This window comes from Bidens hawaiensis, unplaced genomic scaffold, assembly GCF_021521415.1.
Source record: "Bidens hawaiensis isolate Kalapana, Puna unplaced genomic scaffold, B.hawaiensis_p1.1 tig00001842_1, whole genome shotgun sequence".
Taxonomy (NCBI): Eukaryota; Viridiplantae; Streptophyta; class Magnoliopsida; order Asterales; family Asteraceae; genus Bidens; species Bidens hawaiensis.
The window spans coordinates 752,808-769,681 of NW_027491102.1; the positions used below are offsets into that span (position 1 = coordinate 752,808).

At 35.7% G+C, this 16,874-nt stretch overlaps 2 protein-coding genes across 2 annotated transcripts; one reads left to right on the plus strand and one right to left on the minus strand.

The window, feature by feature from the left end:
• Positions 1 to 7,131: 7,131 nt before the first annotated feature.
• On the minus strand, positions 7,132 to 9,312 carry LOC143597974 (uncharacterized). The gene is made up of 4 exons (XM_077076328.1): positions 8,419 to 9,312; positions 8,089 to 8,338; positions 7,772 to 7,991; positions 7,132 to 7,684 (listed from the first exon to the last, which is right to left on the minus strand). The coding sequence occupies exons 1-4, from the start codon at positions 9,310 to 9,312 to the stop codon at positions 7,132 to 7,134; spliced, it is 1,917 nt and encodes a 638-aa protein (XP_076932443.1).
• Positions 9,313 to 11,040: 1,728 nt separating this feature from the next.
• LOC143597985 (uncharacterized) lies at positions 11,041 to 16,062 on the plus strand. The gene is made up of 11 exons (XM_077076331.1): positions 11,041 to 11,067; positions 11,132 to 11,193; positions 13,286 to 13,422; positions 14,032 to 14,090; positions 14,192 to 14,215; positions 14,324 to 14,406; positions 14,484 to 14,548; positions 14,735 to 14,784; positions 15,187 to 15,288; positions 15,673 to 15,732; positions 15,816 to 16,062. Exons 1-11 carry the CDS (start codon positions 11,041 to 11,043, stop codon positions 15,933 to 15,935), a joined length of 789 nt encoding a protein of 262 aa, XP_076932446.1. The 3' UTR covers positions 15,936 to 16,062.
• The last annotated feature ends 812 nt before the right edge of the window (positions 16,063 to 16,874 follow it).

Sequence of the window (16,874 nt, forward strand, 5' to 3'; positions counted from 1 at the left end):
TAATAATTTTTTATGGAATGTGTGTTATGTAAATGTGAATTATGACATAGGTGGTGATTTAGGAATGTTATTAAAAGATGATTGTTTTAGTTTAATTGTAAAATACCAAAATAACCTTTTCCTCTTAAATCCAATAAATGAAGCATCTCAATATTACAAGTTTGCCATCTTTTATGCTAACCATAGATCAAACACAATCAAGGGTTGTAACTAATTTCTCGCACTTCTCTATCTAATTCCATTTCTCTCTTGAACCATCTCATATATATATATATATATATATATATAATAATAAGTTATCATAAAGCCTAAATTACTAGAACATTCACATTCTCTGTCTCTCAGTCGTCACCACTCACGACATTCCATCTCCGGCAATCAACTCCTCCTCTGAACTCCGGCTATCAGCGCCTTCTCTGAACTTCGGCCATGCAACCGTCGGTGCCTCCTCCAGTCGTCACAGCTTGTTTCCTCATCGTTAACCCTACTTAGTAAGTTATTAAACTCTCTAATTGGAATCCGATTTTGTAACATCCTAAATATTCTCATAATAAATAAAGAAAGTTGGTTTAATTTGTCGTGCGTTTAATAATATTAACTAACTATGGAAAAGATCATGGACTTGGATTTAATTAAGATGGATTAAGTGTAATGGGCCTTAGGTTCATGAGCCTTAAGGGGTATAAATACCTCCTTAAACCCTAAACCATCATTCATTTCCATCTTATTCTCTATACATTCAAAACACACACACATACACTACACCATATTTCGGCCGGGAGAAAGAGAGGTGAGGTCCGAGCAAGCACACGCGATTCAAGATAGATACAAGATCTAGAGCCCTTAAGCAAGCTAACCGAGACCGAAGAACGTATAAAGGTAAGCCGTTTTACCTTTAAAGTTTACATTTTTATAAACGTTTAGCCTTGAAACTTAGAACGAGAGTAGAACGGGTGTAAACGAAACATAAAGTTATAAACTTGATGATAAATACGAGTGTAATGAACCCGAAAATGGAGACGGCTCGAGTAATAAACCCTTAACACTAGTATTGAACGTTTTTGAACTCAAAGGTCCAAACTTTACGTGTTTTCGGGTCAAACCATATCCAAAAACGACCATAGGAATGATCGCGGGTTAGTCAAATACCATAGGATTTCTCAGTAAAACGATGATGATTTTGGGGGATTAAGATTGAACAGAGGCGGCAGCTGGGCAACTTCGCCTGCAGGTAACCTCGCCTGCAGCTAAGTTCGCCAAGCTATAACTTCGCCTGCCAAATAAGTTCGCTCATGGATAAACTTCGCTACATGCTAAGTTCGCTGGTGGCCAACTTCGCTTGTATAAGTTCGCTTGTATAAGTTCACTTGTATAAGTTCTCTTGTATACAAGTTCGCTGATGTTAAGTTCGCTTATTGTTAAGTTCGCTTAATGATAAGTTCGCTGGAGTTAGCAAATTAGGATATAAATTAAAAACCTAACGAAAAATGTGTTAAGACAGTTAATGGAAATAAAATTTTTCCAAGCTGACCTGGCAGCTCGACCCCAGCCAGGGGCTCTGCCCCTTGGACCCTGCTAGGGGCTGCCGCCCCGAGACCCCGCTGCCAGGGGCGCTGCCCCTGGACCCCCGTTCGTTGTGGGTTATATAAAGATAGAAATACAACATGAGTAGTAGTAGTTAATTGATACATGTAAATATTATACAGTTAGCCGTACACAGCTCAAGAAGGGAATAACGATTAACGGAGAGCATAACATGATTCAGGTGAGTTTCTAGCCCCACTTCCTTGTTATGTTTTCGGGGCTGTGTGCATACTCGATGTGATAGTTAATACACTTATCTTAAGTGGTAAGTGTATGCCTTGTATGATTTATGTATGATGATTGTTTGACGGTGCGTGAACGATCTTCGGATAGCATGTACCGTCAGGTTGTAGTTAAGATATGATTGATAAGTATGATGAAAGATATGATATATGTATGAATATATGATGTATGCATAATGTATGTATGTTACGATGATGGTACGTGAACGCTCTTTCGGAGATTGCACGTATTGTCAAGGAAAGTATGTATGAACAGGTACGGTACAGTTACACGAAACAAAGGGACCGGACCCTAATAATATCTATAATGTTAGGGACCAGACCCTTATAATATCTGTGATGTTAGGGACCAGACCCTTATAATATCTGTGATGTTAGGGACCAGACCCTTATAATATCTGTGATGTCAGGGACCAGACCCTTATAATATCTGTGAGGTTATAGGGCGAAAGGCTCTTTAAAACGTATGATTATGTATGTAAAGAAAGTATGAAGGTAAGAATGAAAGTATATGCACTTATGTGCGTATGAAAGAAATTTAAGAGGTTAAGTCTGAAATGTAAGAAGGTATTGTATCTGTATGTGATTAACTAGAACTCACTCAGCGTAGCTGACTTTTAGTATGCACGCAGGTGAGTAGAATGAGGCAGGTAGCTTGAGGAGGACACATGACAGAGTTGGATGAAGCTGGCATCTGAAGATTTTACTATGATGTTTTATTTTAAAAGACTATGTTTTGTTTTTAAATGACTATGAATGCTCGATAAGACAAGAATTATGGTTATGGAATGTAATGGTTTGAATGTTTTTAATGTTCTGCGAATGTTTTAATTAACTCTGATATTTAGAACTGCGTTTATGAGTAGATCCAACACGAAAGTAGGGCTACCGGTAACGGGGCCTTACAGATTTACTACCTACCTATTATCCAGATTTTTTAACGTGTGTTATCGTGTATACTAGGTAGTAACAGGTTTGTGTTCGTGTTTGGAATACAGGTACACGATAAGTTTTCGTGTCGTGTACATGTATACACATTTTGTGGTCGTGTATTATTGTGTACAGGTATACACGATATGTCAGCCCTAGAGATGGGGGACCCATATGTTAGATGCTTGTTGCAAGAGAAATGAGAGGATGGCTGGGCAGATGAGGTGTCATAGGGCAGGTGAGAATAGCGAAAAGAAAGGGGTCATTTCTATTCTCTTTTGCTTTAGAAGCTCTAGTTTGTATCTTTCATATTAGAAATCTGCCTCTTTGTAGTTAGGTAAAAAAAGAACCTTCAGATTTCATATATTAATCTAATACAACAATGCATGCATTAGTGATTCCAATTATTTCATCCGTTGTTATCTTTTCGTTTATCGAAGAAAATTTTCTATTATTCCTTGTTACTGGACGACTAACCAATGTCTCAAAAGAAAATAAAAGATTCCAATAAAAAGCACTTATACAATTATGAATAACAAAGATTTATAGATCTCAAATCTATGTGGATAGTCTAAGTTTTTTTTCTTTTAACATTAGATATAATGTAAAACTTATAACAAATCCTCAATTGGGCCTTGTCGTGATCTTGCACAAGTTTGCTACTCGAAACCACACATCACACAAACACAAGATTAGAGAAAGCACTAACTTAATATAAGAAGGGTTACATACTTCATAATAGTAATATGATTATGACAACGTAATTTGATATAGCATTTACTTTAATAACAAAAACCTAAAAACATACGATGATGGCTTTTTTTAATAGGGTTTCTCATGTTATCGTAATTCGAATCAAAGGGGAAGGCAATGGGTCTTTGGAAGATCATAGAAGGAAGGTAAAGAAAAACGAAGGGATCATATAGAACGCACGGTAGAACCGTAGAACCATACTTTCAAATCGTTGCAAAAGAGCTGTCAGTTGCGATTTTCATTACAAATTTTCAACTGAAAATGATAATAAAGGATTTATGGAGGAGATGTGAACCGGGGGGGGGGGGGGGGATGTGGGATCAAATGTTTTCATATCAAGTAGATTGACAAAATGAGGGAAACGCATGGTTTTGTTCGAGTTGAAGATGTTGCGCGTCTGCCAACTAATAAACAGTTTACGAAGTATGTGGTTTGGGTCTTATCTAGCTTGCATGATGTAACATGTTTTGGCATATAATAATTAAAAAAAGGAGACTACATATACATTTACAAATACATATGAACATATCACATACCATCACCCATTATCACTGCCTGTCGCCCCACCATTACCGCCATCGCTAACCACTATTACTGCCCATCACTGAAAATGCCATGCACCACCACCACCATAGCCACTCACTACCTTTTTATTCCTTCGTCCTTTTCAGAGCCTACCAAATGACAAAAAGTTATGATTCATTCAATTCCCACATTATAACCAAACATCTCAGTGGTAATGATTCATTTAATTCATTTGTCCATTTCATTACCTCGTCATTTCAATCATCTCGTTCATTCCATTTCACTCATCCATACAATTACCCCATACGAAACATACCCAAAATTCCGGTCCAAACGAGTGTCTGGTTCACGATTAAACAAGGCCCGATCAGTAGCAAATTAGAGCGCAAACGGTTTAACCCTTAGAAACAAAAAGCTCATAACACTTTGAGACCGTGTTTGATAATGTTTAGGGGCTGTTTGTTTACATCTAGGGGTGGCAATCTTGACCCAAACTCTTTCAAATGAGTCAATTTGAGTTGTTTTAAAAGTTAAATGAGTTGGTTTGGGTACAAGGTTTTAACTAAATGGGTCAAAATAAGTCATTTGAAATTCCATCTTTTTTGTTTCGGGTCAAAATGGGTCGACAAGTTCAAAGAAATGGGTAGATGTGGGTTAGTGTCATAAGGAAATGTGACAGGTTTCGGATCGGAACTAGTTTTTGTACAAGACAGGTTTCGGCACCAAATGGGTTTCAGATTGGAACGAGTTCGGTTCAGGTTTCAAGCCAGCACGAGTTTTCACCCATGACGTGTTGGGTTTTGGTTTCTTTTGTTTCTTTCTGGTTGATTCCAGTATCAATTTTCTTTGTTTTTTCAGTTTTGTTTTTGTTCGGTTTGAATTCTTTTAGTTCATTTGATTGATTTTTTCGATTTCGATTGACTTGGTCCGGTTTTGACTTTTTGTTTCTTTGTTTCATTTTCGTCAATTTTTTCAGTTTCGGTTCAGTTCTAAGTGTTTTTTTTATGGAACGAGGACAACGTATGAAACATATTAGCGTTTTTACTTTTTTTGTTTATAATTTATGTTTTGAGTTATAATTTTTTTATTATCATTTTTGAATATTTTTTTGAGGGTTTGATCTTAACAGAAAACCCCTCAAAAAAATTCATAAAAAATTATAAAAAAATCATAACTTAAAATATAAATAAAAAACGAAAAATCTAAAAAAAACTAAAATGTTTCCGACGTTATTCTTGTTGACAAAAAATAATAAAAAAAAACCTCAAAACCCGGTTCGACCCTAACCTATTTTGACCCAAACCAAAACAACCCTTTTTTTAATTGACCCATTTTGACCAAAACTCATTATGACCCATACTCGTTTCAACCCATAGCTCATTTCAACCCATGAGTCGTTCAACCCAACCCAACCCATTTGCCACCTCTATTTACATCTGAATGGAACCATTCAGATGTAAACATCTGATTCATTCAGATTTCAGACTGTTTGGTTAGAAACAGAAAAACATCTGAATGATTAAAATTAGGTCTGAATCATTCAGACTTACTGTTGTTGCTGAATGAGACATATACTCATTTAGATATGACTCATTCAGATCATTCAGATCTGACTCATTCAGATCTGACTCATTCAGATCTGAATGAACCAAACAGCCCATAATACAATTATTATATTAGTTAAAGTAAAAAAAATAATAATATGAGCAGCTCCGTTGTTGCATTTCGGCTAATAAGCTGCTTAGGTCAAATAATAAACTAAACTAAACTATTATTATTATTAGAAAAAATTACAAATTTTGTCCTTTGAATTACATAAATTATGGAATGGGTCCTTTTTTGAAAATAGTTACACTCTTTGTCCTTTATTTGGATGTTTGCCACGGTTTTTGTCCTTTAAACTAACCTCCGTTAAGTTATCCCGTTAAGCAGACCCATTTGAATAAAATGTGATGGGTATTATTGTCTTTTCCCCCTGTCCCTTCTCTTTCATCATCCTTTTAACCTATTAAAACAGACCAAACATAACATTTTGCAAATTTCATCAGATCTAAATTAGGGCTTCAAATTTCATCAGATCTAAATTAGGGCTTCACTATTGCGGGTTGTGTGAAGAACAATTGATGATGAAGCTTTGTAAGTGTGGCAAGCAAGCTGTTCTAATAACATTTTGGACGGAAAGGAATCCCGGTCGACGTTTTTATGGTTGTCCTGACAAGGTAATGTAAATCTGATGTATAGAAACATACCCTTTTCATATCCTTAATGTTTGTATTTCAGTCACCAAGATGCCCGTTCCTTGGTTGGTTTGACCCTCCGATGTGTGAAAGGGGAAGGATCATCATACCTGGTTTGTTGAGGTCCAAGAACGAGATGGAAGAATCCCTAAAACAAGCTGAAGCTAAAGCTAACAGATTCAAGGAGTATCTTATACTCACATGGATTAGTGTTTTTACAATGTTAATTGCATTCAAGATGTATTAGCTTTTTAGTTCAATTGTGTGTAGGTAATGTAATGTTAAGGGCAAATACAATGTATGCCTTGTACTTCATTTGGGGTAGGTAATAATGTTAGGCTGATAATGCACTTTTTGTTGAATGAAGTATTAGCCTTGTTGTTCAAGTGACAATTATCCATGATTATTATGTATTTACCAATGTACATGTTATATATCTCTTTTACCAATCTATTTATCAATTGTGTTGTATGTTATACAAGCCAGCCAAGACAAAGACATATACAACATAAGATAAGTCATACCTAAATCTCCATATTCCATACAACCAATACAAAGACATACAACACAAGACAAATCATACCTAAATCTCCATATTCCATACAACCAAGACAAAGACATACAACACAAGACAAATCATAGCTAAATCTCCATATTCCATACAACACAAGACAAAGACATATACACAAACATAACACTAATTACCATAATGCATTTTCATAAACAAAGTAGCTACTTGTCTTAGCATTACAAATACCCAAAATAGCTAAAAATCCAAACATAAGTTCAAGACTTGAAACAAACACAAAACAAAGTCTTTTAAACAACAAAATAACAAAGTTTAAGCATAGAAAACAGTCCTACTTTATATTTTTGGTTGCTTTCTTGGTAGTTTTTTTGGTAGTCTTTTTGGTGGCCTTCTTGGTTGGTTTTTTGGTTGACTTCTTAGTAACAATTTTGGCAGTGCAAGACCTGACATTGTGACCCTTTTTCCCACACTTTGAACATCCATATTGACCATTTTTCTTTTTCTTACTTGCCCCTCCTTCTTCTATTTCCACAGCAGATCTTTTCCTTGACTTTTTTGGTCTCCCAATGGGTTTATGGTACTTGGGTGGTGCTATGATTGTAGGCACTTGTGACTTTTCCCACAAAGATATACCATTCAATGGATATACCTTGTGCTTGTAGACAGCTTTCCACCTTTCCATTCCATAAATTTCATTCACAAATGTTTCTGGTATGCCAACACTTCTGTCATGCTTTCTCTTGACCCAAATGCTTGCTACAGCATGCTTGCATGGTATCCCAGTTACTTCCCAAATCCTACAAGTACAGGACTTATCTCTCATGTTCACAACACACTGATCACCATGTGGTCCAGACACTTGATAATGCTCCTCGCCATTCCAACTGACAATGTACCTATATTTTACCTTGGTTAAACAATAATCTTGCAAAGGACTATTACAATAAAGGTTAAAAGGACTTAGACCAAACCTGGAAGCATCCTTTTTAACCGTCTCAAAGATTGTGGTAGCATATGGTGTTAGCATACCTTCACATTTATCAATAACTTTCATAACATTTACAATCCTCCTCATAAGATATTCCCTTATGTATTCTAACATAGTTATGATTGGTTTATCTCTTGCTTCCAACAACTTTGCATTAAAAACTTCACACATGTTATTTAGCAACACATCACTAAGTGCCCTACCTATATAAGACAATAGCATATGTTTATGACTATATTTAACAACACATTACTGTTTAAGACATGTTTATCAAGTTTAGGAGATATAAAAAAATGTTACCAGTAAAATGAGATAATGACCAATGTTCTGGTCTAATATTAGATAGCCATATTTGTGCATCAATGTTGATCTTTTTCAAAGCATGCATTTCCTTCTCAAACTGAACAGGAGTTGTACATCTAGCCATCTTATAGAAAGCATCCTTGTATATTTTACCCTTGAATTGTTGTTTCATGTTCTCCTGGATGTGTCTGGCACAGAATCTATGCTCAGCAAATGGGAATAACCTTTCCACAGCAGGGAGGAGGCCCTATAAAACATTGATGTTATCCAGGTCCATAAACACAACAAGCAATTTAAAAATAGACAAAGAGCAAAAATAAAACTAACCTTTTGTCTGTCACTAATAAAGGTGAAATATGAGTTGCTATCCAGGTCCATGTCATCAGCAAGACATTGCAGAAACCATGTCCATGAGTCATTGTTCTCTGCTTCTACAATTGCATATGAGACAGGATATATGCAATTGTTTGGATCTAGCCCAACTGCAGTGAGCAACTGACCCGGGTGTGGACCTTTGATGAAAGCCCCATCCAGTCCAAGTAAGTTTCTCCCTATTTCTTTGAATCCTTGTTTCAAAGATCCCAAACAGACATATATTCTTTTGAATATTCTCGTGTTTGATGTGGGATCTGTGCAAGGCTGAACTTCAATTGTAACAGTTGTACCTGGGTTTTTATGCTTCAACTCCTCCACATAATCCCTAAGCATATGATATTGGGAAGTATAATCTCCATGGATCTTCTCTACAACTATGTTCTTTGCCCTATATGCTTTCATCTCAGAAATATTAACCTCAAACATCCTTTGGAACTGCTCTTTGATAGCTCTTGGTTGGATCTTTGGAGTCTCTTGTAGTTGCTCAAGTAGTTGGTTAGAAAGGAAAGTTGCTGTGCAGGCATAAATGTCCCTTGTTTGAAGACATTTATGTTCAGTTTGAAGAGTTACTATTTCCCAAGACCCATGCTTATTGTTCTTTGACAGCTGAACTACCCAAGGGCATTTATGAATATCTGGGTCCTTTTTAATTCCCCTACCACCAACATGTTTCTCATTTGGCCCTTTATCTTGATTACACTTGCTAGATTCCCCCTTCTTTTTACCACCACCTTTACTTTGGGACCCATCCATACGGTCTCCTTTACACATTGCCCTAACCCTAACAAGATCATCTTTTACAATCCTAATTTGTCTTCTACTCTCAACAGCATGTGCCCTTATCATTTTTTAAACTTCTTCTTTAGTGCCAAACAGTTCACCTTTATAGAATAAAGAATCTTTTTGGTTACCAACTTCATTAAATAATTCATTATTTATGGGTTCATCCTCCATTACCATCCCATCTAATGCATTCATAGCCACTTGATTATCAACATCCACCTCAGTGTGCAATCTAAAATCTCTCATGTCTACATCAATATCTACCATATCACCTTCATCCTCATAACTATCATCCCCGCTATCCTCACTATCATCTCCACTATCCTCACTATCATCCCCACTATCCTCATTAGAATAATCAACATCCTCACTATCATCTCCACTGTCATCACTATCATCTCCACTATCCTCCTCTTCACCCTGATCTACATCAACCCTAACATTATTAACACTAACCCCAACATCATTAAAATTAACCTCATCTACATTACCCCCAACATCATTAAAATTACCCTCATCTACATTAACCCCAACATCAGTAACATTACCCTCATCTACATTAACCCAACATCATTAACATTACCATTATCTACATTATCCCCACCTCCACCATCAATGTCACCAAAGAAAGGGTCAAAATTAGGATCATTTAACATAGCTACTATTTCTGGTTAATGGCCACTGCTTTGTCCAGTTTCATTAGTACTTTCATGCCAATCCAAACACAATCTTCTCATACTTGCATTAGCCAAATCAATAGCCAATAACTCTTTATCCGTCACCTCTTCAATCCTAACCTTAGATGGTGAGCAAAAGTATGTATGAACAGAGGTACTGTCATGTTCAACAAAGTCATTCATCACTCTGTTACCTTCTCCAACATATTTACTAAACCCCCTCACGTCTTCATCATTTCCCAAAGCTCTAAGACCAAAATCTAAATCACTATTTGGAACTTGATAGTGGTAGTACCTAACTCCTTTCATGTTGTATTCTAGTTGTTTCAATATTCCATCCAGTTCGTGAACAGAGAACTTGTCTATGTCGAGCAAATCAATAAAATCTGTTAAAGGCCTTTCATAGGAACGACCTGGGAATTTTGAAAATTTGCCACGATAATGCAACTTAACAGAAAAAAGATAAGGTTTACCAACTGCATTTGAAAAAATTTCAACAATCAATCGATTGAAAAAAGATTTAAACTATTTGTGTGAGTGTCCTTTATAATCAATTGAAAAAAGATTTAAACTTACCGTAAAATGCGTCCACCTCTTCTTGTGAGGTACCTTCTCTGATGTAGAATCGAGGAGGCAAAGGTTCGTCGTAGTCGTCGTCCATTGCTTCAGATCAATAGATGGGTAATATTGGGGATTAGGGTTTCTTAATCAATCGACGGGTAATATTTGGGATTAGGGTTTGTTAATCGATCACCGGGAAATATTTGTGTGGGTGTGAAGTTCGACAGGCTTAAGTTAAAAGGATGATGAAAGAGAAGGGACAGGGGGAAAAGACAATAATACCCATAACATTTTATTTAAATGGGTCTGCTTAACAGGATAACTTAACGGAGGTTAGTTTAAAGGACAAAAACCGTGACAAACATCCAAATAAAGGACAAAAAGTGTAACTATTTTTAAAAAAGGACCCATTCTAGTTCAAAAGGAGAAAGTTCGTAATTTTTTCTTCTTATTATCATTCAATTCAATTCAATTCAATTCATTTGAGCAGTAACGTATATAGCGAGCGAGCGAGAGAGACTGCGGTCCTCTTCCGCCAACAGATTCATTCAACATGGTTACTCTCAATTACTGTTACTCGGTTTCATCATCTACATCTAGGTTTTAATATTCTGTAACTAATGGAGTAATAATTAACTTTACAGAACAAGTTGAGCAGAGGCCACCGTGACAAGGCTCAACGCTTTATCACCATTACCGGCGCAAGGTACTGCTACTACTAATTCATTTTATTCTATTATTTACTACATACATGCATTTCCTTTTATTTATTTATTTATAGCTTACTATTTCATTTTTAGGGTTTTTTTTTGTTTGTTTGTACAATGCAAAGCATGCGCTGCCATTTTCTATTTACTTAGGGCTCATAGCCTCTTAATGGTTAAGAGGTAGCCTTAAGTCTTAATGATTAATAGGTAACCGTAGCCTGTTAACCGTTCAGACTTAAGGATACCTCTTAACCATTAGGTTGTTATGAGCTATTAAGAGGTAGCCTCTTAATGACTGTTAATAGGCTACCAAACAGCCCCTTACTTAGTTAACACCTTTTAGGGCGAATTAGTTACAAATTTGATACCAGTATTTCAGAGACTGCTTCAGCGTGATTGATATTAGAGTTAGTGAGTTAAATCTCCTATTCCATTACTTTACATCTTTGGAGATGAATCAATCAACTTTCTTAACTTTAGTCAAATGCTAACTGCTCTCACTTTTAATTCATTACTGTGTTTCGTTAATGAGTTAATGTTCAACTACAATACTCTGAATTCCGCTAATGACCTATGCAGTCAATCTCAGTCGTATCTCGATTTACCAATAATATCGGCGGTATTGACCGATATTCCCGATATCAGTGTTTTGAGTCTTAATTTTCAACTTTTAGTGTTTAATGTTAGTGTTTTGAGTCTTAATTAGTTCCTACTTGCTACAATGGTTTGATTTTTTTTTTCGGGGTTGAAATCACACTGTTAAAGTGATATTATGTTCAAAGTAGAAGTTGTTTGGTTGATGTATCGTGCTCTAAACTAGTGGTTGGTATTGAAAATGTCGAGGGATGAATAAGATGTGATTATTTGATCACCTTTTTAGATGTTAAATTTAATGGTAAGTTAACTTTGTGAATATAAACTATGGAAGGAACTGCAGAAACTATGTAATGGACCTTTCATCCATCACCTTAAAGCAAAGTATCTCAAATTCTCATTGTATAGACCTATAGTATTGCAGGCTACTTTTAAGGTTATAAAGTGTTCAGTTGGAACTGTTGAGAACCTTTTAGAAATTGAGGGCAACAAAAAATTAGTGCAATATATGATGAAACTCACCGATGAGTGCGAGTTTATAAGAAACCAAGTATTAGCCTCGGATACTATTCCTAATATAAAAACAAGGGATGTTACATTGGGAAACAAAAATAAATGGCTAATCATTCTATTGGACTCATTGCATCTTTTGCCACTGTTGATACTGCTAAGTGACTGAGGCTAGCTACATTAGAAAAAGGGTCAAGATGCTTGCACACCTCTTCCCTTTAAAAATACTCTTGAAATATGTAATTCATTACATGTGAAAAGCCTGTTTGTTGTCAATAAGTTTGCTTGTAGAAGTCATTTGATATCCCAGTGACTTGATCAAAATGCATTTCTTGCTAAATTCGGTCACTTTTTTTTTCTTTTTGTATAAAATGATTCATGTAACTTATTTCAAGCATTTTGATGCTGTTAGTATTCTTGCGAAAGTTGTATGCTTGCTAAACATTAAATATTAATTTTACCTAAAAGTTGTTTCGTCCTTTCTGATTAGTTGTATACATATATGTGAATGTTTATGGACCATATGAAAAGCATGTCGTTAATGTTGAACATTACGCGTGTACCATTATTGAAGACAAAACCAGAGCAAACTAAGTTGCAAATCATTACAAAGTCATACCAAACTTTGTTAGATCATATAATGGTAAGAATGCATTTTTTTCATGGTTACATAAGGATGATATATACATGATACGAGTCAAAATGAATCTGTATTAATAATAATTTCCATAGTTTAAAATAATATAACAATCATAATTGTATCTTTGTTGTATCAGTATTCAAAAGCTTTGTGAGTACAGGTTTGCAAAACATAAAGTTTCTTTTACGCGCAGTGTGCAATACTCCTTTATTGTTAGCTAATAGCTAGTTAGGACTTTCATGTAGTTAGTTAAGACCTTTTACAGTTAGCATGCCTTTGAATGGCAGTGATATTATTTGTACAAATCATGTTATTTTAATAGCTTGTTTCTCTTTCTATTATTGCAGTGAGAAAGTTACTCTTCAGGTTTTGAAGGCCAGTGATTGGCATCTTGAAGGAGCATTTGATGTATACTATAGTCAACCTCAAGTCCAGTCATCCACATATTCAAAACATCCAGAAAAACTATACAATAGATACAAAGGCATGTTTTAACAATTAAAACCTCTTATTGACTTTTTGCCCTCAAATTTGCTTGTTGATATGATCCAAGAGATTAGGCCTGTAATTGAATCGAACGAACACGAATATAGCATGTATGCTTATTTAACTTCATCTGAATAAACGATCGAACACGAACAGTTCAACGAACGAGTTTTTCGTGTTCGTGCTTGTTTATTGAGAAAATGAGCGTGTTCATGTTCATTTATGTTCGTTTGTTAATAGTATAAATGAACGGTCACTAACATAAACGAACGAACATAATTGAGCCCGCACCATTAAAAAGTAAACATGAGCATAAATACGTTGACCTAAAGATTTGTTAAAACTGGACTAAATTGTAATGAGCCTACTAAGAAATTTAATTGAATATGTAAACATGCAAACTCAAACAATAGATAAATGAAGATAAATGGACTTAAATGAACATTCACGAAGATAAATGAGTGTACGAGAAATGTGTTCATGTTCGTTCATTTAACTAACATGCTCGCTCATTTATTAATTAAATGAACTTCCGGCCGGACAGTTCACAATCGGTTCACTGAACGTTAAGATGACTTGATTTAAGTTTCTTTATCTTGTCTTTTAGATCCTTATGCTGATATGATTATGGCTGATGGTATTAGCACCCTATGTAATGACCTAATGGTAAATCCAGCATACATTTCATCTATATTCACATTAAAAATCCTGGTCTTACTCTTAACGAGACATTATTTAGTTAACATTACTTGTTTGTCATATTGCAGGTAGACCCTCTAGATGTTGTCATGGTATGTACTTTGGCAGCATGAATACTAATTTCAAATGAATTTCTGTAACTTTCTTATGTTGTGACACATTTTAAAATTAATTGGCATAATATTTGATTGTTACTTCAGTTGGTTATCTCATGGTACATGAAAGCCGCTACCATGTGTGAATTCTCCAAGCAGGAATTTATTGGTGGCTTGCAATCTCTCGGGTATTTATTGTTAACAGCATCTTTTATATCTGCATCTCATAAAGTTAACTTATATTTTTTTGTAATATGTGTGACAGGATAGATTCATTGGATAGGTTTCGTGAGCGATTGCCATATATACGTTCTGAGCTAAGTGATAACCGTATGCATCATATCATAACTCTTTCATTAGTCAAAAAACAAATTTGAGTAATTGTTGTTCTCTAAATATATCTGTTTGCTGCATATTTTAGTCTAAATGATACTATGGATTGGTTTAAGTGTTTAAATTGTGAGCACTTTATGCTCTCTTGCTAATTTGTAAATGTGATTTTCTATATATGTGCAGAAAAGTTCAAGGAGATTTATATATTTGCATTTGACTGGGCAAAGGAAAAGGTACAGATGTAGCGTATTCACATCGTTTCGAGCTCAAACCGAACTAAAACCAAAATTTTGGTTTTTCAGTTGTATGAAACTGATTGGTTTTCTGATTTACGTATGGGTTCGGCTCGGTTATGGGTCGGCTTTCGGTTTTACATTTGGGCTTGAAATGTGTGGGCCAGAAAAGATTGTTCCAAAATAATGAGTTTGGGCTCAATACTTTTGTCCAAAAGTTGTTGTTAACAACTTGTAATTTATGAATGAATTTTGGCCTAAAACTTTTGGCCCTAGATAACGAGTTTGGCCCATAAATCAATTACAAACGTTCAAACAAGCTCAGCGCGGTTCAAATGTGACAATAATGGCTGTTTTTAGGTGCTTTAATGTACAAATGCTCATTTAAGTACATGATTTCAGGGTCAAAAGTCTTTAGCATTGGATACAGCTATAGGGATGTGGCAGTTGTTGTTTGCCGAAAAGAAGTGGCCGTTGATGGATCACTGGTGCCAGTTTTTACAGGTATCGTATTTTACAATGTCAGATTCATTATCATAGACATTTAGGCTATGCGTAGTGGAGGGGCTACAAATTGGGGCGTTTTGCGCTGTGTGGCGCCCTGTCAGCAAGGGGTGAAAATTTGTTTTTGGGGTGTAATGGTGTAGGGGCTACAATAGTAATATAATAATATATATATATATATATATATGTATATATATAACACACTCACATATTAATAAATTATTCATATTCTTCAAACCTTTCAGGCGACAAATAGCCCCCGCCCCTTTTCGCCCCAATATCGCCCCGGGGGGGGGGGGGGGGTTCTCTTCTTTGTCGCCCCAATATCGCCAAGTTGTAGCCCCGCTACGCATTGCCTTAATATAACATATTTGTTAATTTCAGACAAAGCATAACAAGGCCATTTCTCGGGATACTTGGTCTCAGCTACTTGAGTTTGCAACTGTAAGATACACATACACTATCTCACATTATGTTTCTTGGGCACTTATTTTCCAGCAAAGTGCATATAATGTTGTACCTTGCAGGGCGTGGATCCAGGGCTTTCAAATTATGACGCTGAAGGTGCGTGGCCGTATCTGATTGATGAGTTTGTGGAGTATCTGACCGAGAACAATATAATTCAAAAGGGTAGGGTGAAGTTGTAATTGTCGGGTGATGTCACGTTTGCTCTCATTCATATTGAAAATTTAGAGTGATTGGAGTACTTTGTAGGGTGGATTTTGATCAGACTTTTAACACATGAAAAAGATGCATTGATGAGTATATTATATGTTTCTGTGAGATGAAAATGAGAGTACACGGCGATTAATAATGCTACATCGTAGGAAACAAAGAAATATGGCATTTAATGGATGATTTCTAAACCGCATTCTATTGTGTCATATGTATATTATTACTTGCACCATGAGCCTGAAGCCACTGATTCAGGCTAGCCACCTTGTGTAGCTTCGTATATTCCGTATCTTCTGATGTGTTTATATCTGTTTCATCATGGTTATCTTTCTTACATGCAAAATCTTCCATGTCTGGAATTGGTGACTCGACATCATTGGTGCTATTGATCCTTCGAAGCAACTCGCCATGTTTATCGAGCGTTTTGAAACTTGCAGGGGTTTCCTTGGTGTTGGCATGAATGGGCATGATATCATGTTGTTGTGCAACTGATACTGTGCCATCAGTTGCATGCTTGGTGTTGGAGAGCGAGTCAAAGTGATGATTTGGATGGATCATCTGCTTGTTAGATTGCTGATTGCCGGATGAGTACACACATCCCATTTTACCGGTCTAAGAAGAAAAAACTAAAGGGGAAATAATATATAAACAAAAGGAGTCTTTAGGTGTTTTCTGACTTTTCAACATCCCACTCACCAACCCTTTCTTTTCCACCGGCCATATTTAGAGAGAATCACATAGTTTGCCGTTTGTCCACAATAAGTAAACCACAGTTCACAAAAAATAAGTCACTAATTTTTTAAACTTCAAAAATCTTCTCAACAATTTGTTTCAACGGGTCATGCATATTAATGTTATAACTTCTAAATCAGTCAATGTAGTTTTTAAAAGATTGATTTTTGCAATTCAAA